General features: G+C 43.6%; 1 protein-coding gene across 1 annotated transcript in view; it reads right to left on the bottom strand.

Annotated features, from left to right (window-relative positions):
* The window catches only part of LOC131138058 (melatonin receptor type 1B-B-like), a 76,881-nt gene extending 54,231 nt beyond the window's left edge, over nucleotides 1-22,650 (bottom strand). Inside the window, exon 1 of the mRNA XM_058086625.1 lies at nucleotides 21,859-22,650. Coding sequence (XP_057942608.1) covers nucleotides 21,859-22,069 — 211 coding nt within the window. The 5' untranslated portion in view covers nucleotides 22,070-22,650. The remainder of the gene's footprint in view (nucleotides 1-21,858) is intronic.
* Nucleotides 22,651-22,905: the final 255 nt, after the last annotated feature.

The raw sequence follows: 22,905 nt of genomic DNA, 5'->3' as shown, positions 1-22,905 counted from the left end.
GCGGCACGGCGGTCTGGTGGTTAGTGCGCAGACCTCACAGCTAGGAGACCAGGGTTCAATTCCCACCCTCGGCCATCTCTGTGTGGAGTTTGCATGTTCTCCCCGTGCATGCGTGGGTTTTCTCCGGGTACTCCGGTTTCCTCCCACATTCCAAAAACATGCTAGGTTAATTGGCCACTCCAAATTGCCCATAGGTATGAATGTGAGTGTGAATGGTTGTTTGTCTATATGTGCCCTGTGATTGGCTGGCGACCAGTCCAGGGTGTACCCCGCCTCTCGCCCGAAGACAGCTGGGATAGGCTCCAGCACCCCCCGCGACCCTCGTGAGGAAAAGCGGTAGAAAATGAATGAATGAATGAATGAATAAAAAAAAGGAAAAGAATAAAAATAAAACAAGGAATAAAAATATAAATATAAAAGTGGCAGTGTAAATATATGTACATCAAAAACAATAAGCTATACAGTAACAAAATGTAGAATTGCAGTAACCAAAAATGTGTAAATCCTTGGATTTCCAAAATGGTCTATTTTAATTTATTCCACCCACGGTCTGCCCACTCTGCTATGATTGGTCCCACTCCCAAGCTTTCCCGAAGACTTCCTGACTACTGATTTATCATGGATACGAGGAAGAAGATTGATGCATAATAATAATAATAATCATAATATTGCACGGCGGTCGAGTGGTTAGCGTGCAGGCCTCTCATACTAGGAGACCCGAGTTCAATCCCAGCCTCGGCCATCTCTGTGTAGAGTTTGCATGTTCTCCCCGTGCATGCGTGGGTTTTCTCCGGTTACTCCGGTTTCCTCCCACATTCCAAAAACATGCTAGGTTAATTGGCCACTCCAAATTGTCCATAGGTATGAATGTGAGTGTGAATGGTTGTTTGTCTATATGTGCCCTGTGATTGGCTGGCCACCAGTCCAGGGTGGACCCCGCCTCTCACCCAAAGACAGCTAGGATAGGCTCCAGCACCCCCGCGACCCTTGTGAGAATAAGCGGTAGAAAATGAATGAATGAATAATATAACATGAGTTACTGCTAACCAGCTAAAACACAACTCTGAACCCCCAACGTCACATCCTGTTCACCCGTCTAGAACAACTTTTATTTGTCTTGAATAGCTTATTTATTCAGATTATATTTACTATATTGGGTGATATGAGTATAAAGGTGACTCTAGGGCTGTTATTTTCCATGTAGAGGTCTCTAATAATGTTAAAACCTGTATTTAGAAGGTTGTAAATGGGTTAAATACTCTATGAAAATATTCAATTCATAAGGAAGGAATCCTTCACTCATCACAGTCGGGTCTGGAACCCATTAACCGCAATAAACGAGGGATGACCGTGGAAGGTTTTGACCGTGAGTTAAAATCAAATATCATATAAGAAACAATCGTTTGACGAGTCAAACTAATCCAAAGAATAATTTGCGATGAGTCCACAGTTAAAAGAATGGATAGCTGCAGCCCGATAGTCAATGAGAGATGATGTGGTGAATTGCAGGTCCCATCCGCCACGACCAAAAAGCTAGAAATGAATCAATGAAGATGGTGTGAGAAGGGCGGGCGTAGTGACGGCGCTGACGCATAATTCACTACTTTAGTGCAAATGCACTAAAAAGACAAAGTACGGAAATGCACCAATTGAGACACAGCAATAGTGTTTGTCTTGTTTGGGGTTCGGTCTGCCCGCGTCACCCACCCCTCCCCCTCCCCTCCATTCTCATTTTGTCTCATCGTCCCCGATTTCCCTTCCCTCGTCTTCTGTCTTCCTCGCTGTCTTCCCTCCCGCTTCACTCGCCGCCAAGCCCTCGCCGCTCACCCACCTCCTCACCCACAGCCGCCTGAAGGTTCGGTGGAGCCGTTACGTAATGCACTTGGAATTACAGCCGTGTATCCATTATGGATGCTGGCTCATGCAAGCGGGCCGCGGCGGGATCCGATAAGGACAGGGAAATTACCGTTTGCTCACTTTGTAGATTAAACGGGTCAATCGTCCTCATCAATACCGCTGGACAGTGGAGGGGAACACTGCTGTCAGCGGCACAGCACAAACCACTGAGTCACACCAACTCCCTCCATCTCAGCGGCAAAGTGCACACAAGCAACGGGTGATGCTGATGACACATGACAGCAGTCCTTACGTCGTCTCTGCTGCTCGCCTCGTAAACACTTCTTCACTGAGAGGAATCTCTCTTTTATAGCCGCCGTCCTTGTCACTGCACTCTTTTGGAGCCGTTTACAAGCCCTCGCCTCATCCTCAAGCGTGGCTCATTTCTACTGCCGGGCTTCCTGCTCGGCCTCGCCACTTCCTGTTTCCTTAAACCACCCGTCCGTATTCAAGCGCACTCCCTGAACACTTAAAGCTGCTGGAAACATCCCAGTCACTCATGTCCAGGCGTCACTTCCACCAGAAAAAAAGAAAATCAAGCCAGATGATGAAAGAATTATATGGCAAAGCTTCAACACATAGAGGAAAATCCCCCAAAGCCCGGCGGACCCTCTCCCCCCATGCATTATAGATCAGTGGCAGCTCGCATGAATCCTACGCCAAACTACATCACGAAACGAGGCCGAGCGGCTGATATTTGTCACAATGGGACGTATAATGGGATGTCACATGCAATTTTCATGCGTGGTTCCAAATCATTCAATATCACGTAAATGACTTAATTCTCATCAAACTAGCAAAAGAAGCCCTGTGGCGAATGCACCCCCCATTAAACCTCCCATTTCTATTCCACCCGCGCTTCTTCATTTCCTCTGTTGCGCACTTAAAAAGGTTCCGACGGGGTCTGTGGTCGGCTGCCTTCAGCTGTCAGGTCGGGAGAAACCTTTTTCACACTCGGAGAGCGGCGAAATCTCTTCCGGATTAAAGAGGATCTGATTGATGTGACAACCCACTTGCGCAGCTGATTTGTGTTTAGATTTTCACAGATTAGAATCAAACAACCCGCTCGCTCCTGTGGCGAGGAAAACCTCGGCCGGGAGAATAAATTAGCAGAGCAACCCAGCGTTGCCCGATGGGTCGCGGTGGAAACGGAAGACATGGGTGGGTTTTTCAAAACTGATGATAAAAATATTAAAAACCACTCATAGCAACGCAGAGATGCTCTTTTACCGCGTGCACTTAGTGGACCCACTTCGCTGTGACAACGTCCGAGAGATGCCAGTCCATTTGGAGGTCTTGTTTTGCTATGTGGCCTTCTAACGCCGACCTCACATGGCTGACCTTCTTCTTTTTCACCAGCATAACAACCAACTTTTGTCCCTGAAGGAAAACTTCTGGAATCATGAACTTTCATATTCCTCAACAACACATCCACACAACACCACTCTCCGGAAGAAAGCTAATGATTAGCATCGGAAGGGTAATTATTCCAGGCCTTACGCCACAATCACGATTGAGTACGGAGTGTTGGTTTTAAGTCACGGTTAAACTCCTTTGGCTAAGTAAGGGAGCAAAAATGCAAAACAAAACAGCTAAGCTTTCGTGCTTTCGCATTAATAATTTTTCAAATGAAACTGCTAACAGGTACTTCATTAACTGTCAAATAAAACATCAATTACAGCTGATCAGGTTTCTTGTTGGCAACGTGAGACTAAGAGTTGGAAGACTGTGGTAGTTGTGTAGTACACCGTATCAAAAGCACCCATCCATACATTTTATATACCGCTTATCCTCACTAGGGTATGCTGGAGCCTATCCCTATGTCTTGGGGGGAGAGGCGGGGTACACCGTGGACAGGTCGCCAGCCAATCACACGGCACATATAGACAAACAACCATTCACACTCACATTCATACGTATGGACAATTTGGAGTCACCAATTAACCTAGCATGTTTTTGGAATGTGGGAGGAAACCGGAGTACCCGGAGAAAACCCACGCATGCACGGGGAGAACATGCAACTCAGTGCCACATTTGTTATTGTCTGAATATTGACATCCACCGTTTTGTATTATTGTTTACATTGTCTTTATCACAAGCTATTTCATTACCGTACCCTCATTATTTTATAAGTAGTTGAAAGGTTTAATAACTACTTTGTCAGTATTGGACCAAAAATGGAAGATATTCAAAAATTTTGGACGGTAGAGGAAAAAAATGAAACCATAGACAGGAATCCTAATTCTGTTACAAAAAAGAAACCATTGGTGGTGTCAATAATTGGAAAGCAAAAACATCAACTGATTGTAATGGAATTGAAATGGAAATGGTTAAAAGGTTACATCATAGAACCGCTGACATATATTTAGTAATTTATCAATCCAGGCCTACCAAAATGAAAACAGCTAAAATAGTTCTGAGACAAATTAGATACATTTATTTGAACAAATTCATTACAAAGATTGAATTACTAGTGGAAAGCCAATACGGATACAAAGCTAACATTTCACCCTCAGTGGCACTGATCGAAAGTACTTGCTATAGACCACAGTATGTGCACAGCTGCAGTATTTATGGATCTGACACAACATCCACTCATTCATTTTCTACCGCTTAGCCTCATGAGGGTCGTGGGCGTGCTGGAGCCTATCCCAGACATCAAAATGACAAAAATGGAAAGGTACGGAATCAGAGGATTAGTTTTGAATTGGGGCAATAGCTGCCTTGCTAGCAGAAATATGTCCCAAGTTTAAATATTACATGTGGAGCACCCCAGGAGTCAATCCTGGGACCAACACTGTTCAACTTGTATATCAATGACTTCAAGACTTCAAGTTAGTATTATTTGCGAGTGACATGTTTGTTCAGGCCGGCACGGTGGTCTAGGGGTTAGCGCGCAGACCTCACAGCTAGGAGACCAGGGTTCAATCCCACCCTCGGGCATCTCTGTGTGGAGTTTGCATGTTCTCCCCGTGCATGCGTGGGTTTTCTCCGGGTACTCCGGTTTCCTCCCACATTCCAAAAACATGCTAGGTTAATTGTCCATAGGTATGAATGTGAGTGTGAATGGTTGTTTGTCTATATGTGCCCTGTGATTGGCTGGCGACCAGTACAGGGTGTACCCCGCCTTACGCCCGAAGACAGCTGGGATAGGCTCCAGCACCCCCCGCGACCCTCGTGAGGAAAAGCGGTAGAAAATGAATGAATGAATGAATGTTTGTTCAGGAGAAAGAACACAAGAACTAATTGAAAAAATGACCAAACTAAGAAGATGGTTTGATAAAATAGATCATCCTATTACTATTATTATAGTAAAACTAAAATAATGCTATTTGGTAACAGCAGAAAGATATGTATGAGCAAATACAAATAGACGGTGTGGACATTGAAAGTGAATCTCACATGTGTTGTTCTCTGGTTCTACCATATCTGACTTATTGTGTGGAGATATGGGGTAACAACTATAAAAGCAATCTTCACTCCGTGAGGATAATCCATAATCCGCGTGTAGAGAACATACTCATCTTTTATACATCCAAATCTGACCCTGACCCTCATTTTAATGCCAACCTTAACCTTCTAACTGTGGTCGAAGAGGTACTGACGTCCTCCAACAAGGAAAACAATTTTGTGTTAATATTTTTAAGTGTCCAGGTGAGATTAATTGATTTGTGTTATGTCTTTTGGGAAAAATTGCTTGGAGTGTTTGAGTTTGAGTCAGGCCCTCTGCAACACATGAATTGTTATGATTCTGTTTGGGTTCTGTGCTCCCACTGTCTGCTTTCTGTCTGTGTGCCTTTCTTTGGTTGTTCCTGGGCAGAGCCACACTGCTGCCTGCTGTATACCTGCCTGGCATTTGCAATTAGGCCTTCAAATACCCACACTGGACTGCACTTTCATGCCAGACTGTCTTCTTGTGCCATTCTATGCACCTTGCCTCTCCTTGCCGCCAGTCCTGCTACGTCTATACTTTTGCTTTATTTTTTATGTTTATGGTTCTACTTTGCTTTTTTCCACACTACCTTTGTCTTTGCAATTTTCCCATTTTTACATTCCGTTGATGTTAGTGATTAGCGCGCAGGCCTCACAGCTAGGAGACCGGAGTTCGATTCCACCCTCGGCCTTCTCGTGAGCATCGCGCTTTCATTGTGGAAACGTTTATCAAAACCAACACAACGAGCGTTCCGTTTGCATTTCAATCTTGATCATGATCCCGTAGCAGCTCCAAACGCCATCTTGTTATGGGTTACCAACTTCAGAGCTACTGGATCTGCATTGAAACCAAGATCAAGCAAATCCGACCTCGCACCGGCAGAACTGATTTTATTTTTAATACAAAATAAAACAGAATGGCATTATATGTACTTTTGGAGAATAAAAACACTTTTTTGTTTCTTTACTTTATTTGCCTTTTCTTTAACCTACAAATGTGTCAGATCATTTTGCCTGTACTGTACTTCACTGAGGCTGCACGGCGTTCGAGTGGTTAGCACGCAGGCCTCAAGAGACCCGAGTTCAATTCCAAACTCAGCCAACTCTGTGTGGAGTTTGCATGTTCTCACAGTGAAGACAACAAAGACAATGTAAACAATAATACAAAACGGTGGATGTCAATATTCCGACAATAACAAATGTGGCACTGAGTTGCATGTTCTCCCCGTGCATGCGTGGGTTTTCTCCGGGTACTCCGGTTTCCTCCCACATTCCAAAAACATGCTAGTTTAATTGGCCACTCCAAATTGTCCATAGGTATGAATGTGAGTGTGAATGGTTGTTTGTCTATTTGTGCCCTGTGATGTACCCCACCTCTCGCCCGAAGACAGCTGGGATAGGCTCCAGCACCCTAGTGAGGATAAGCGGTAGAAAATGAATGATGTTAGTGACGCTAACCGAGGTTCCACTGTATCCGATGTATCCCTTAACATATTTTCACTGTTTTCCTGGTTGCACACTTAACAGGACATTCGGGGTCATGTAAAAAATGTAAACAAATTATGAAAATCATAGGCAGAATGAAAGTACGTTTCAATGATATTGCCTGGCACCTTTGAGCTCAACTAACTTGGCTGTCAATAAAAATCCCCATTCTTCCTGCTCAGATGGCAGAAAAATCGACAAAAGGCCTCCGTGGCTGCCGTCAGCTGTCACTATTCCACACGGTGGCGTCACTTCACAGGAACGACAACAAAATGATTTAGCGGGCGAAGACCCTGCCCGGTGGGTGAGAGCCCTGTGAGGCATTTTCTTCTGCTGAAATGCTCAGTTTGAAACCTTGTTTCCAAATCACTGCATGCGGTGATTATGTCTGATGCGCCGTGGGAAGCGTCCGCCCCAGTCGATGAATCCATGTGCTCCCAGACGTCTCATACAACCAGAAAATATTAAAACAGCACAAGCCAAGACAGATAGAGAGGGTTACATTTCTAGCGGTAGTTAATTGGACTCGTGGCTTTGCACGCTGAAGGTGACACATTAATCCACGTGTCTCCAGTCCGGTGAGTGTGCTGGGGGGGGGGTTACCGTCTGAAACCCTTGATTGCGAGGAATCATCCCGACCTCCATCACTGTATGCGCTGTCTATACCTATTACTTACGTCATTTGTCATCCCGAGTGCCACGCCATTTAAGTGCGTGACGCACGCTGCTTGTAAACAAGAGTGCGAGGACAAGCGGGGGCTCGCTACTCCTGTCAGGCCCCTTCGAGGGCAGGCAGCGGTGCACTATTTCAAATAATCAAAAGGAAATGAAAAAAAAATGTCAGCCACTTCTGACAAAAAAAAGATTCAATTTATTCCTACATAAAAGCAAACGTGTTTCTTGTGAAGAGGACTTTTATCTCGGATGGAATTTTCTTAGCGGAGCAAAGCACAACAACACTTTAATATTGATATGTTTATATATATATATATATATATATGTTAAACTTGGCTTTTTTATTATCTGCTGGAAACTTGCCTTGTTTTTGGAAAGGTTTTGGCGCAGAGTTCAAATAGAAGATGGCAAAAGTCAAGCATGAGGAATTGAGGACTAAAGCTCGTTGTGCACACGTTTGTTTCAGTGATCAGCAACTGTCAAAATCCTAATCTCGAGGCTTGGATGACGATGGATGAAAGACCCAGAAGACAAATTGACACTAACTGTGCTATTACTAGAACATGTAGTCCTCACAAAATTGACGTACACTGGAAAAACACACAATCTCACCAAGTCTATTTTTTCCAATTTTAAGTCATAATATATCATCAAACTTCATATATCATCTAAAGTCCCGGTTCCAGAGCCCTCTGCAGCCGAGGATCAAACAAACCGCCAAGGTCCCCGCCCCGCCTTTGGTCGACGCCCACTCTCCACCTGCCCTCTTTGGCCCTGAGTGGTGACCTCAGGGGAGGCAAATTAAGAACGTGTTATAGATACTAAAAATCTTGTTAAGTCAAAGGAAATGCAAAAATTGCCAATGTGAATGAAATGCTGTCATGATGAGGAGAAGGAACGTTTGTGTGGGGATGTATTTCCTCGGCGGACCGCTCAGTTGTGGCAAACTAAACATGCAAGACTGGCAAAAGTTGGTGAAAAAAACTTCAAAATGTCTCTCTTACGGAGCGTGAATGGAAGCTAGCTAGGTTAGCTTAGTTTAGCAGAGCATTCTAGTTGCGACTCAGGCTGTATGAGTGTGTTTACAGATGTTTTACAGATTAAAGCTTCCTTAAGAGCCAATAGTGCAAAATGTGAATTCTTGTCATTTTTAATGAGTTCTAAACTTTTCATCAGTAATGTAATCGTTTTCCTTTCTCTGTTTTGTTTACTTTTTGTGTGTCATGTGGGACACGCTATTCGAGACTCTATTACAGGGGTGCTCACACTTTTTCAGCATGCGAGTTACTTTTAAAATGACCGAGTCAAAATGATCTACCCACTACAAAAATGCAAAACATCTATTTATTTTCAAATGTATTGAGGATTATTTGTACGTACAATGTATGTTGATGTACCTTACATAACCAAATGAGCCAATATTGCAAAACACACATAATTAACAATTAACATTTTTTGTAATTACCTGAGTTTACTTTGATGACTTGCACTGAATTGAACCAGCCAGGGATGCATAGTCCGGACAGTAGCTGCTGATAGCCAGCCTCAAGCACACTTCCAAATGCTTATCAGTCATGGATAATATCCGTATCATAATATCCGTATAATATTCCATATCCGTATGGAAGTGATATGTTTTTTGCCTTTTTACTTGGTCCAGTTTTTGCCTTTTTACTTGGTCCAGCTCCTTCACTCATTTTAGTGACCATAAACTTTAGCGAGGTCTTAAAATCTCGCAATTCGCCGACTAGCTTAGCACTTTGCATCGTTGTTTACGCATGAGCGGTGACCTAAAGGTCAAAATTCAGTTGTCATCTGACTGGTTGTCCTGTATGTCAATCAAGTAACGGGGATGGATGATAGGCTGACATCGTAAGTTCTGCTGCACTTAGAGACGTCGTTTGATTTGATTGGTCGCCCGAAAGGCAACATTCAGTTGTCATCTGAATGGCTGCCCTGTATATCAATCAAGTGACGGCATTGATGCGAGGATGATATTTTTTTAATGTCACGCCGCGATCGACCAGCGATCGACCAGTACCACCTCCGCGATCGACCGGTAGCTCGCGATCTACTTAATGAGCACCCCTGCTCTATTATATATCATTTCATAATCAATCCTTTCTCTATGCCGCTTATCCTGGAGCCTATCCCAGCTGACTTTGGGCTAGAGGTGGGGTACACCCTGGACTGGTTGCCAGTCCAAATTATGTTTTTCATTTTGTTCCTCTACTGTACTCGAATTTACATACCAAGCGTGATTATGGCATACAATCCCATAACAAGTACCTCCATTTGCCAGAACACGGGCTAGACCACACCCCCTTCTATGACGTATTGAAGAAAAGTGACAAGACGCGACAAGTAGAAGATGAATGTCATAGTAAGAAGCTTATAGATTTTCAATGCTATTGACAGACAGATCAAAGTGTACAAACTAACTGTGCATGTTTGTGTAACAGAGAGTATTACGGTCGTTTGCGCAGTAATTTAACAATGCGTTTATTTTTGTGCTTGTAGTTTGAAGGTTTTTTTGGGGAAGTATTATCTTCAGAAGAGAGCTTTGGGAAAATGTAGCTGGGAGGAGGGGGGCATAGATTTGAAATAAATAGAGTCTCTTTGAAGCGACTAATATGTGATCGCTTTGACGGTAATCCCCTTCATCTCAGGCGAGCCAAAAAACTTCTGACCCGCACATAAGACCACAATGGAGCATGATGACAGAAGGCTTGTTCATAAAATGGAAGCGCAACGTGAGATGTGGTGCAAGCAACGGCAACGTTAGCGTCAAAGTTTGTTCGTTTGTGTAACAAACAACTTTTTCCCACGAGTTGAGTTCTTTTGAAACGGGACGGAATCGGGATGGAATCGATACGAGCGGGACAAAATTGACTCAACTTCTGAGGTACTATCAGAATTCCTGGGTGAAAAGGGAATTTTGTACAGTGGAACCCTGGTTAGTGTACGCTCTGGTTAGCATATTTTTTGGTTTAAGTTGAAAAAAGTTGGAGATTAAATTTCTCCTCACTCACGTAAGGCTAAAAGGGACATTTTAGAAAATTAATTACACCCGAAGACAGCTGGCATAGGATCTAGTGTACGCTCTGGTTAGCATATTTTTTGGTTTAAGTTGAAAAAAGTTGGAGATGAAATTTCTCCTCACTCACGTAAGGCTAAAAGGGACATTTTAGAAAATTAATTACACCCGAAGACAGCTGGCATAGGATCCAGCACCCCCGCGACCCTCATGAGGATAAGCGGTAGAAAATGAATGAATGAATGAATGAATCTTTGTCTTCCCTCTTTCATCAACTTCAAGCCGTGGTCATTTACTCAGCTAGTAATTTAACAATGCATTATCTCTATAGACTACTTGTAATCACTCAGTAAATACATTAATTTAGCATATTAATTACTAAATCAAATATTCTAAAAAATCCACTCAAATTCGTCAGTGAAATAGTTTTTAGCTTACAAAATTTTCAGTTTGCATACATGTCCTGGTTAACGTACAATATGCCATGATTAATACACTGTGTGAGCCCAGCTGTGTTTATGATGATGACTTTATCAATACGTCCTTGTTTGCATCCCGTTGCTTTGACAGAAGTTGCAGAAGTTGCAGTTGCATGGGTGACTACATCTTCCTTCATCACAACACAGGCATTACAGACCTGCAGACTTGTGATGTATGTTAAGTAAGTTATTTTTAGAGGTTTATTTAAAAAATGCATACAATGACATAAAGCAGGCTTTGCAACACATCTTAAAATCAAGCTCTTCCAACTACCTGTGTTGTAAGTTTGATCATTTTGTTTTTCTTCAGCGAATAGGCTAACCTAGCATTATTGTGTAAGTGTTGTATGTGCTTTATGGCAAGTATTACGTTGGCCATGCAGTATGTAGAGTTACAGTGTATATGTCAAAAGTTAATCAAGTTCACAATCTGGCTTGAAGACACACTCTCTGTCGCAGACACACAACTCATTAGCATTAAAGCTGAACCCGCACGCACACACACATAGTGGGGCTTAATGAAAGCACTTTGAAACTCTACATTCCAGCATCAAGGACAACACACTCCCAATGCACAAGTAGAAAACCAACGTAAAAGTGCTGAAAAATAGCAAAATATGGTGGCTTTAAAATCAATAGGTTGAATAAGAAGCAAAGTAGCGGAGTGGAGTGCTGACAGTAAACGTCTCCATGAAGGCGCAGGAACGCAACGTCGCTGCGATGAATGAAAAAGTGGGCAGCTGTGTATTATTTAACTTCCTTTATGCAGCTATTATTATGAGCGCACATGTGTAGGAGCGAGTGAAGCCCAGTTACTCATCACAGTGTCGTCCCTCTCCACTTATGCAAAGCCCACTGTGGTGACTAATGGCTTGGCCTGTGTAAACAGTCCACTTCCATCAGGTGTTTTCCCACCTGAAGCGTGGAGTGGGTTGCATGTGCGCTTCGCCCTCAGCCCCTGTGGGCTCGGCTGAGTGGGCCGTGGGACAAAGACGTAACGCGTGCGTGGCTCAAAGCAACGCGGTGCAGGCTCCGATATGAGAAAAGGTAGGCTACGCAAATCAAGCGATCTCTCAAAGGAAGGTCACGGCGGCCCAGAGAGCGAAGCGATGCCTGGAAATGGTGGAAATGTGATTAAACAAAACAACAATCCCTGTGCACTCAATCAATCTTGATCCACACTGAAAGGTGTCTGATGCATGAAGCACGTATACAGCAAAGGAAACATCATCATCCTCTCCAGGTGTGTCCTCTTGGAGCACAATGTTGTTGACTGTCAACTTTTACCTGCTGTGCATTTCCAGCTCAGTCAATGCCATCACACTCAGGTATTCTTGGTGGCCTTTACTCAGCTGAAACATGTAACCACTACAAAATATCCATTTACCACACAAATACTAGTACATTTGGCCCTGTATCGTTCTGCAGAATGGAGTTCCTACATAAAGCATCCACGCGTTGGTGACTCTGTGAAGAATGGATAGTGGTTCTTTTCACCGGTAGATCACCAAGGTAGTTTGGGTCGATGGTGTAAACATCACTTAGGCCGGGGGTCGCCAACGCGCGGCTCTAGAGCCACATGCGGCTCTTTAGCGCCGCACTAGTGGCTCCCTGGAGCTTTTTGAAAAATGTTTGAAAATGGAAAAAGGGGGAGGGAAATATATTTTTTGTTTTAATATGGTTTCTGGCGGCACGGCGGTCTGGTGGTTAGTGCGCAGACCTCACAGCTAGGAGACCAGGGTTCGGTCCCCGCCCTCGGCCATCTCTGTGTGGAGTTTGCATGTTCTCCCCGTGCATGCGTGGGTTTTCTCCGGGTACTCCGGTTTCCTCCCACATTCCAAAAACATGCTAGGTTAATTGGCCACTCCAAATTGTCCATAGGTATGAATGCGAGTGTGAATGGTTGTTTGTCTATATGTGCCCTGTGATTGGCTGGCGACCAGTCCAGGGTGTACCCCGCCTCTCGCCCGAAGACAGCTGGGATAGGCTCCAGCACCCCCCGCGACCCTCGTGAGGAAAAAGCGGTAGAAAATGAATGAATGAATGAATATGGTTTCTGTAGGAGGACAAACATGACAAACATTCTTAATGTTTTCCAATGTTGTAAAAATGTGTTTTATTTGTTGCCAAGATAAGGGGCACTTTACGCACGTTCCATTTTGTTGTTTTTTCGAATCCTCAAAATAAAAATGACTTCAAAAATCGGATTGCGTTTCTTTAATTACAATAAAACAAGGAAACATAATTTATTAATATTGTAATGAAGTTAAACTTGAGGCAACATCGTGCAACAGAGTAGTCACGTGGTGCGTCATTCCCTACAGGATGCGCTGCATTTAATCATGAAGGCTCATTATATATTTGTAGCCAACTTAGTCATTTTGATAGTAGGCTAATCTAGCTAATATAGATACATACAACATGTGTTGCCTTCATTGTAAGGCTTATATAAGGTTTTTCTGTGGCTCCAGACATATTTGTTTTTTTGGTTCAATATGGCTCTTTCAACATTTTGGGTTGCTGACTCCTGACTTAGGCCATCAGCCAGCTGACATTAAGCTCACCTTCTGATTCGCTCTTGCTTTCTTGAAGTACACAACTTTCAACTTTATTATTCTGATTATGGATAAACTATTTATTCAATCATTTTCTTCCGCTTATCCTCACAAGGGTCGCGGGAGGGTGCTGGAGCCTATCCCAGCTGTCTTCGGGCGAGAGGCGGGGTACACCCTGGACTGGTGGCCAGCCAATCACAGGGCACATATAGACAAACAACCATTCACACTCTTATTCATACCTATGGACCTATGGGTCTCCTAGCTGTGAGGCCTGTGTGCTAACCACTTGACCGACGTGCAGCCATAAAAGTCATCCACTTATTTATAAATATAGCAATATTTCTATATTTATTGTAGAAGCTAGATCTTTGGGACTTGGGTCATTTTAAAAGTAGCTCACAGACTGAAACAGTGTGAGCACCCCTTCTATAGACAGATTCAGGCCAGGGAATCCTTTAATCATCTTTATTATGTGTGTGTGTCTGGGTGCTTTATTCACGGGACACACACAGGCCGATGAAAAACTCTGTATCTGTCCCTTTCTATCCCCCGACTAAGCATTGTGCGCCCCGTGCTGATGAGGCATTCAAGAACATTGTGTATTTCCAAGTGTTGGTGAAATCTGTTTGAAATTTATGATGGCTTCAAAAAAGTTGCATTAAAGTTGTTTACACACAAGCTAAGCAGTTTTGGGTTTGAATGTTGCTCTTTTCCTGTACCCAAATGAACCAAACTGTGACTTTAAAAGCGTACTGAACACCTCCAGTATCTGAGGATTGCCCCTAGGGGGCATCATCAGGGTCTTACTATGGTTTGTAGTGATATATTTTCAAATATTACAGTCCTGCATTCAATGTGTTCTGTGCTCTTTCAGCTTACCAGCAGCGTTCAGGCAAATTTCAAGGACGTTCTAGAATGTCAGACTTGAATTTGTGCTCACGTCTTTCCATTTCTGCGGCTTCTGAAGCAAAGTCATTGCAATTTGTTCTCATGTAGCGCTGCCATCTTCAAGCAAAGCATGTGCTCTTTGTCTGCACTCTTGTCTGCACGTTCAATCTCACTCTCACCCAAGAATTCTGTTTGACACCATTAAGTCTTTTGAAGGTCTCAAACACACGGCTCGCTGGGCGTCGAGTTCAATGGCGACGGCTGCAAATACGGTTTCTTGCCTCCGTTGAATATCGCACTTGACTTGACTCTTTTTGCTTTTGACATACAAACCCTGCTTCCTCTTCATCACTGCATTATCTGGGGTCAGGGCGAAGGCAAAACACCTTTGAGGACGGAAAAGCCTTTCAAAACATTCACTTGATTGAAAGTTGGGGGGGGGGGGGTGTTGTGAAAAGAATTTCTATCTACTACAACTTGGCAAAGCACAAAACCCTTCACCTTCAATTAACACAGTCCTGTTTCACGACACCACCATGCTCTGAATAAAACAATAGTTCCCGTTACACAGCATGAATACATCTATTCTTCCAAAGTCACTTAAATACATGTCGCAGTTTTCCAATATCATCGGTGTTCCCCATTAGACTGCAGGGTATTTGTGCCGTGAATCATATATACTTTGTGGCGGCCTTGTCTAATTTGCATAACTGGCCGTGATGCATTTGCATGTACAGTGGAACCTTGGTTGGCGTCATTAATCCCCTCCAGAAGGTAAGACTCAAAAAGAAACATACTTTCACCAAGTATTTTCCCCCCATAGGAAATCATGTAAATTCAGTTAATCTAATGAAAACAAACCATTTTCAGTTAGATTTACATCCAAAATTATCCGCAACCGTTTTGTAAAACATGAACACATATTTTGTTCCATTTTGTGTGTGTTCTTAAGAGAGAACGAGTTAGCATGGGGACACAGGAAAAGACAGGAGGCAGAACTGGAGGTAGCCGAGATGAGGATGCTGAGGTTCTCATTGGGAGTGACCAGGATGGATAGGATCAGGAACAAATCCATCAGAGGGACATTACATGTTAGAGATCTTGGATATAAAGTCAGAGAGGCCAGACTGAGATGGTTGGGACGAGAGAGAGAGGGGAGGAGGAGAGATAGTGAATATATTGATGGAAGGATGCTGCGTTTAGAGCTGCCAGATAGGAGGCGTAGAGGAAGACCAAAGAGGAGGTTTATGGATGTAGTAAGGGTAGTTGCGGAAGACAGGGTTGGATGGAGGAGATTGATTTGCTGTGGCAACCCCTGAAAAAAACCCAAAGAGAAAGAAGAAGAAGACACTAACAATGAACGTCATCGGACACATTTTTATGATAAAGGCCTAAAAAAAACTAAAACAACCGCCAATAGCCATTTTCATAACTGAGCTACAGTGATATTGCTATTGTTGCAGCTAACATGAATACTTTTCTTCGTTTATTTCAAACATGCATACCTTAATATACATCATGTATACACATAGTATACAATACACACGTCATTGCTACAAATGTCTGAAAAGGAGCGGGAAGAAGCAAAGCTCATTAAATCCTACCCCTTCACGTCAACAAAGAAGCCAAAATGGTCCTACCCACAAGGGTGCGTGATCCCTGGACGAGCCGACATGGATCTGTGATGGTTTCTTTGTCATTCAACAGTCCTCTTGATCATGCCACCAACATGTCAACAACGTGTTCAAAGTCACGCCTAATACCCAACCACCAGTGTACCTCATCACTGCGAGGCTCCACGCGGGATGCTCCCAGAGCGGCTGCTCACATAGCGTATATGACATGAATGCGCCGTGCCTGGCCATAGCGGGCGGCTCTTCCTGCTGGTTCTCCGCGTCATGAGAACCACAAGTCCCATAGGAAAACCAGTATCCCCATCTTGTAATCAAAGTGAGTGGGCTGTATTTTTTACCTGAGGACTATGTTAAATGTACTAGCTCAGCGGGGAGCACAAGTCCCATCAGTCAGCATCCCAATGACAGCGGACATTGTAAGTGATTATACTGTTATCTATGAAACATTTAGCACTAGCGCTAAGGGCATGAGGGGGCTTCTTACCAGATAACATGTAGTTCATTCTCCATATATTCAGGCTCTAAAGATAAGCTTCTGGTTCCTCATTTGGCGGGGGCGGGGGCTCTCTCAATCTACCATGATTAGCAATAGCAAACAGACACGCTGTTTCTATGATGTTGTTGTTGACGGAAGTAGCATTAGCTTATATCGGCTATGTGAAATCAATATGCCTCATATAGAGGCTCCGAAGTTTTTGTTTCAATGATCAGGATAAGGCAAAATACTTTAAGTATTCCATGTTATCTTGAACATATATGCTAATGCATCATCACAGCATGTATCTTCCACCATGTTTCTTTTTTCTCTTTGGGCTTTTCCCTTCAGGGGTCGCCACAGCAAATCAATCTCTGGACATGTCCCAACCATCTCAGTCTGGCCTAAAGGACTTTATCTCCAAGGCCTCTAACATGGAATGTCCCACTGATGTACTCCTTCCTCATCCTATCCATCCTGGTCACTCCCAATGAGAACCTCAGCATCCTCATCTCTGATACCTCCAGTTTTGCTTCCTGTCTTTTCCTCAGTGGCACTGTCTCTAGACCAAACAACATGGCTGGTCTCACCACAGTTTTGTATACCTTCCCTTTCATTTTAGCTGAAACTCTTCTATCACGCACCACGCCTGACACTTTTGTCCACCCATTCATTCCATCCTGCTGAGATTGTGAAAAGGAAGTGAAGAAGCGTGTGCAACGCTTCTTCACCTCCTTTTCACAATCTCCATTGTTTTGAACTGTTGACCAAGTACTTAAAATTCTCCACCTTCTGTATCTCTTCTCCCTGTAACCTCACTCTTCCACTTGGGTCACTCTCATTCACACACATATAGTCTATCTTGCTGCGGCTAATCTTCATTCCTCTCCTTTCCAGGGTAAACCTCCACTCTTCTAGCATCTCCTCCACCTGTATACTTGGTTCCATGACGTTCATTGTTAGCACCATCATACTCATTTTCAATCTTTAGAACACACAGAAAAGGGAAATAAATATGTCTTCATGTTTCACATAAGGATTTTGAATGATGGGCAAATAAAAAAATGTGCCGCTAGTGCGTCATGGTGCCATGAAGAATAAGTGTCATTTTTGCAAATATACAATTTCCTGTCAAACATCGATTAATTTAGATCAATGACGAATAATGTCAGGGTTACTTCTATCTATCTTGAAAACTTGATTGTTGCCAAAGATGCAATGTGGCAGCGAGATCAACACTTGAATTGAATAATGTTTCTCACTTCAAGTCTCTTCTTTCAAAATAAGCCAAAATGGAGCCAAGGAAAATTGCAAGTGCCCAGATTTTAATAAAGAATGTGAGAAACACCGTTGCACCATTCAAGAAATAATAAAGTAAAACTACTCTTGAATGTTGATTTATGCTTATTATTCATTATTTACATGCATTTAGAATAGTTTAATGCACGGAACACGATAATTGTAAAACTAGAAAAACAACGGATGACAACGGAGCTGACTTCTGGTTCCTGTTTCCACGTAGTTGCAAGCTAATAGGATGCTAACAAGGATGTTTTCTAATGAAAACACCTTTGGACAATTGTCTCTTCTTTTCAATAAGGATATTTAAAAATAACATATGTTAAGCTGTAATTATAATATCGTGTGAACAGCAAAGATGATCATATCATAAGAATCTCTGTTAAGAGATTCGTGCTGATAATTCAGTGATATCAACGCTGAATTTAGTGAGTCGCGGCCCGCATTAAAAGTGAAAGACAGGAAGTGTTTTTTGCGTCACGCATTTGCTCGGTATTTAAATACAAGAGGTCAACAAAGGTAAAGTATCCACGACGTAGGAGGACGGTTCTATTGCCTTGTATTGCTGGTCAGAAAGCTGCATAAACCCCTCCACAATGCAAGCCCAGAGATTTGGACAGAAGAGCTTGGATACACTCCTCCGTCCAAAGTGTGGCACAGCAGCCGTCTGTGGAATGCTGTTCATTGCAGGAATAAAATAAACAAAAACAAAAATTTGGTTGTCAAATGCTTATGTCAATGTGGGCCGTCAACATAAACGGGTTCCACTGTATAATTTATTTTGTACGATCAGGATGCTGCCGTGAACGGGCACGAGTGCAGAATGCAAGCAGATCATGTCAAAGGATGCTGTTCTTCATGCGCAGAGAGAGCAAGAATCCTGCTTTCATCCTGCTTGATGAATAATAGTTGCTGATTTACAAAATATGCTAATATGTTTTTTTTTCTTTGCCCCAAATTGGAGCCCGGAAGAAAATACACACAAGCCAGCCGGACGCAAACATGAAAGATTTCAGCACCAAATTTGGAGGATATGTCTCTCAGGCCATCTCTACAGGAAGTGGTCTGCATAGGTTTTACCAAAGGTCCCCTCCGTGTGCCCCCAAAGCTGACAATGATGAAATTGTGGTACATTTCTACTAGGTTGCATAGGAAAAATCTTGAAAGCCAGCTCCACATTCTTTTTCACCACGCCATGAGAATTCAATAAATGATCAGTCAGGCTTTTCATGAAGCCTTCTGGGTAATTTCACCTGCCGCTTGGAACCCTTTCGAACTCTCTGGCTGGTGGCGAGATGGGAGGCTAAATAAATAAGTAACACAGAGTGGAGCAGCTCCGGTGGCGTTTGGGAGCGATCAATCTGTGCTGTCAATAAGGCAGCATAATAGCTTGTGATGGCTTAATTAGCCCACGATGAGTCCTCAACACGGTCCATTATGACAGGTGCAACCTATCGTGTGTGTGTACGTGCGTGTGGATGTGTGTAGCAGCTGCTCCATCATGCATAGACATGAAATCCACACTGACATGCTCTTGTTAATGTCAACATTTTTGCCCCGATTGCAGCCTGACAGGCATGCTGCAAATTAAACAAATGAAACGAAAGTGACGCCGCAGCTTTAAGGGACCTTGTCATGTTATTGGCATACATGCTTCTCTCACATTATATAATACCTCCACATGTTATGTATTGTAGCACAGCCACAAATAGACAACGGGAGTCGTGCAAGTCTCTACTCCAATGTATAGCAGAGGGCTGCTGATCGCAAACGGCTTTGGTTCCAGGTCCAAACAGTCAACTGGCAAAGGTGGCAAATGATTCTTTTGCGGTCATGACACTTCACAAATAAAAACAAACAAAGTGCCATATTTATTTTCAACGCAACAAATCTTTAAAGGGGACATTTTCCGCTTTTTCCACTTTTCTGACCTATAAATGTCGTTAGATTATTCTCATTCTAAACGATGCCAAAGCGGCAAGTGAGTTTGAGCATTCGGAAGTGATCCCTGAAAGACGTTTCAGATGGCTCTGCATGCGTGTTTTTTTTTTCCTAACAATAAATTCTACTGCAGTAGAACTCTGGACTTCCTTATATGGGTTGAAGATTGCCTGCACTCAGTAAACTCAGCAGACCTACATATCCCAAAGTCCTCGGGAACTCTTGGGAGTGTGACCAATCATAACGGAGTGAGTGGAAGCTTCTGTTTGGGTCGAAAGCAGGAAATCCATGGAAACACTGCAGAAAAAGGTGCAGAATCTGGAAGCTTTCTGTTCGGGTTATCGTGTGTAGCTGCTCCACAAAGCACCGAAAATGAGCATAATAGGTCCCATTAAAAAAAAAATAACATGACACGCTCACCTACTATCAATAAGTACTTGTTAGTCTTAATAAATTCATTAATAAGAATCGATTAAATAATGCTGGTAAACTATACAAATTGGAAAGTTGGGCATTTCTGTGTGGCACAAACATCCTGATAAAGAAAGTGCAAAGTATGAAACTGGAAAGACTAAAACATTGAGTCAAATTAGAACCAAATTCTGATTTCAGATCTCATTCAGTTCTGCCCCCGCGTACTATTTGGCTGCATTTAAGAGGAGGGGTTATTCCTCCTGATGTGTGCTATTAGTGTAGAGCAGGGGTCGGGAACCTTTTTGGCTATAAGAGCCATGAAGACCAGATATTTTAAAATGTGTATCTGTGAGAGCCATATACATTTTGAATGCAATAAAATGTGTGCATTTTTATGTAAGACCAACAGTTTTAGATATAATGGGCTCTAATTACGTAGACCAGGCACACTATCCCACGCCAATGGGGTGTGGCCAGCACACTTTCGTGAGCAGCGCAGTGTCTAATAATAAATCAAATACTTGCTGCCATTAATGCAACTTCTGCTGCTGCATGGTTTTGCACCGTATTCAGTATATTTCATTCTTTTGGCCATCTTTGCCAGAAGGCTTGGTTCTGCAGCTTTAGCTAGGTGACTATTTGACTAAAGGAGGAAAGTTTACATTTACATGTTGACATCTCAATGACCGAGGTACACTACCGCATTACCCAGTAATAATCGAGTTTTGGTGTTTGACCTGGAAAATATCAGGAAAGATGGATATGGTCGGCCGTATTGCAGTAGAAAATAGATGGACGGATTAAAATGCATAAGAAAGTTGTTGATTTTTAATATTTTTAACAGTGATTTCTGTGATGTTTACTTTAAAATGTTAGCAAACATACATTTTTATTGTGGTAAATGCTTGAGAGCCAGATACAGTCATCAAAAGAGCCCTACCTGGCTCCCGAGCCATAGATTCCCTACCTCTGGTGTAGAGTGCTATGCTTGCAGCACTTTATAGATTTAGCAAATTGCATATCTCTTGTCCTGCGATTGGCTGGCAACCAGTCCAGGGACAGCTGGGATGGGCTCCAGCACCCCCGCGACCCTCGTGAGGATAAGCGGTAGACAATGAATATATATATATATATATATAGATACATATACATAGCTGCAGGTTGAAAACTTTGGACACTCCTATAGGGACAATAATGTACTTTTTTTAAAGACAACATACTGAGGATGGCTCAGGGTTCGGTTTAAACAAACTGTAAGCCATATGTTATTTGTGTTGATTATCGTTTACAGTATGTGGATGATGGTGGTGTCCCATGCATGGAAAAACATGTATCTCCAGATCTCGTGAGGAGGTTGTTCTCTCCAGAAACAAGTTTCTGTTGTGTGATTTGGAGTTGAAACAGCCCTGTGATTATCTACTTTTCCATATTAGCTGGGTTGCTGCAAGTCAGATCATTGCAGCAGTGCCCTGGAGCAAGGTATTTGATGATAAGCTGACTTCTCTGTGTTTGCAGTGCAGCATAAGTAAGATGATTGAAGCTTGTTCTAGAAGACATACGTGAGGATGCTCCTGATGCTCCTGTAAGCCTGACTGACATTTCTTGTTCAGTGCATGCAGCCGAGTGAGTACAAGAAGCTTCTCACCAGAGTTCCTCAGCTTTCGGTTGCGGAACACGGAGATGATGACGAGCAGGTTGCCCAGTACGTCCACCACCGTGGTGAAGATCAGAACGCTGGCCAGGATGGCGATGACCCAGGCGGGGCGGCCGCTCTCCTCCCCGGCCAGCGCCCGCTCCAGCTGGCCCATCCGCGGCTCCTCCGAGCGGTTGCGGAGGACGGTCAGAGTGTCCGGCATCACTCGCCTTCACTGGCCGCCGAGTGAGCGCGATGTCCGGCGGGCGCCGCCGCTGTCGGTGGGTCCTGCGCGGAGCATCGTGGCGGAGGTGATGGTGATGAAAGTGGGTGCCTTCCACTGGATCGCCAAGTGCTGCTTTTAAAAATGTTGCAAAGACACTTGATATGAGGAGGGAGGGGGTCACGTGTGACCTACATAAAGTTACACGAGTAAGTGTCTTTCTTCATATTTGCACCAAAAGTCCTCCATTAGATGTCCCTCAAGCTGAGAGGAGCTGCTCAGATGTTTGAAGGGGGGTCCTATCCTCTTGCAGGCTGCCATCGTTGACTCTCGCCATCCATTTGTGTATGGGGGGGGGGCGAAAAAATGCGTCAGACAACTCTTGTGTGCTGAAACAAAAAAGCCAAAGAGGAGCTTGGAGATATCTTCTCGAAACCATTGTGACGCCTCTGCTGCAACGCACGTGCCTCCATGCTCCCGCGATGCGATCCCGGAGGAGCACACCCCCCCACACACACACACCAATACACGCGCTTCCCGTGCACGTGCACACGCACGATCCCCCCGTGAGGCGCGCAGCGGTGGAGACACCCTGCGAGTAACAGCACAGCACCTCCTACGCGCCTTTATATCTTCTCCCCCCGTCTCTCCCAGCATCTCCCAGCATGCGCAGCAGTGCCCACATCAGCACCCGGCCCGCGGGCCAAATATGGCGCATGAATGACATCAGAGCGGCTTGCAAGTTCAAAAACTTGTGAGAGACATTTTATTTTTGCTGCACATTCATTCAGATAAATGATATATAGGTTATCTTTGAGCTGTATTTTTTGCAATAC

Source organism: Doryrhamphus excisus, chromosome 11, assembly GCF_030265055.1.
Source record: "Doryrhamphus excisus isolate RoL2022-K1 chromosome 11, RoL_Dexc_1.0, whole genome shotgun sequence".
NCBI classification, from domain to species: Eukaryota; Metazoa; Chordata; class Actinopteri; order Syngnathiformes; family Syngnathidae; genus Doryrhamphus; species Doryrhamphus excisus.
This window is presented reverse-complemented; position numbering and strand designations above follow the sequence as displayed.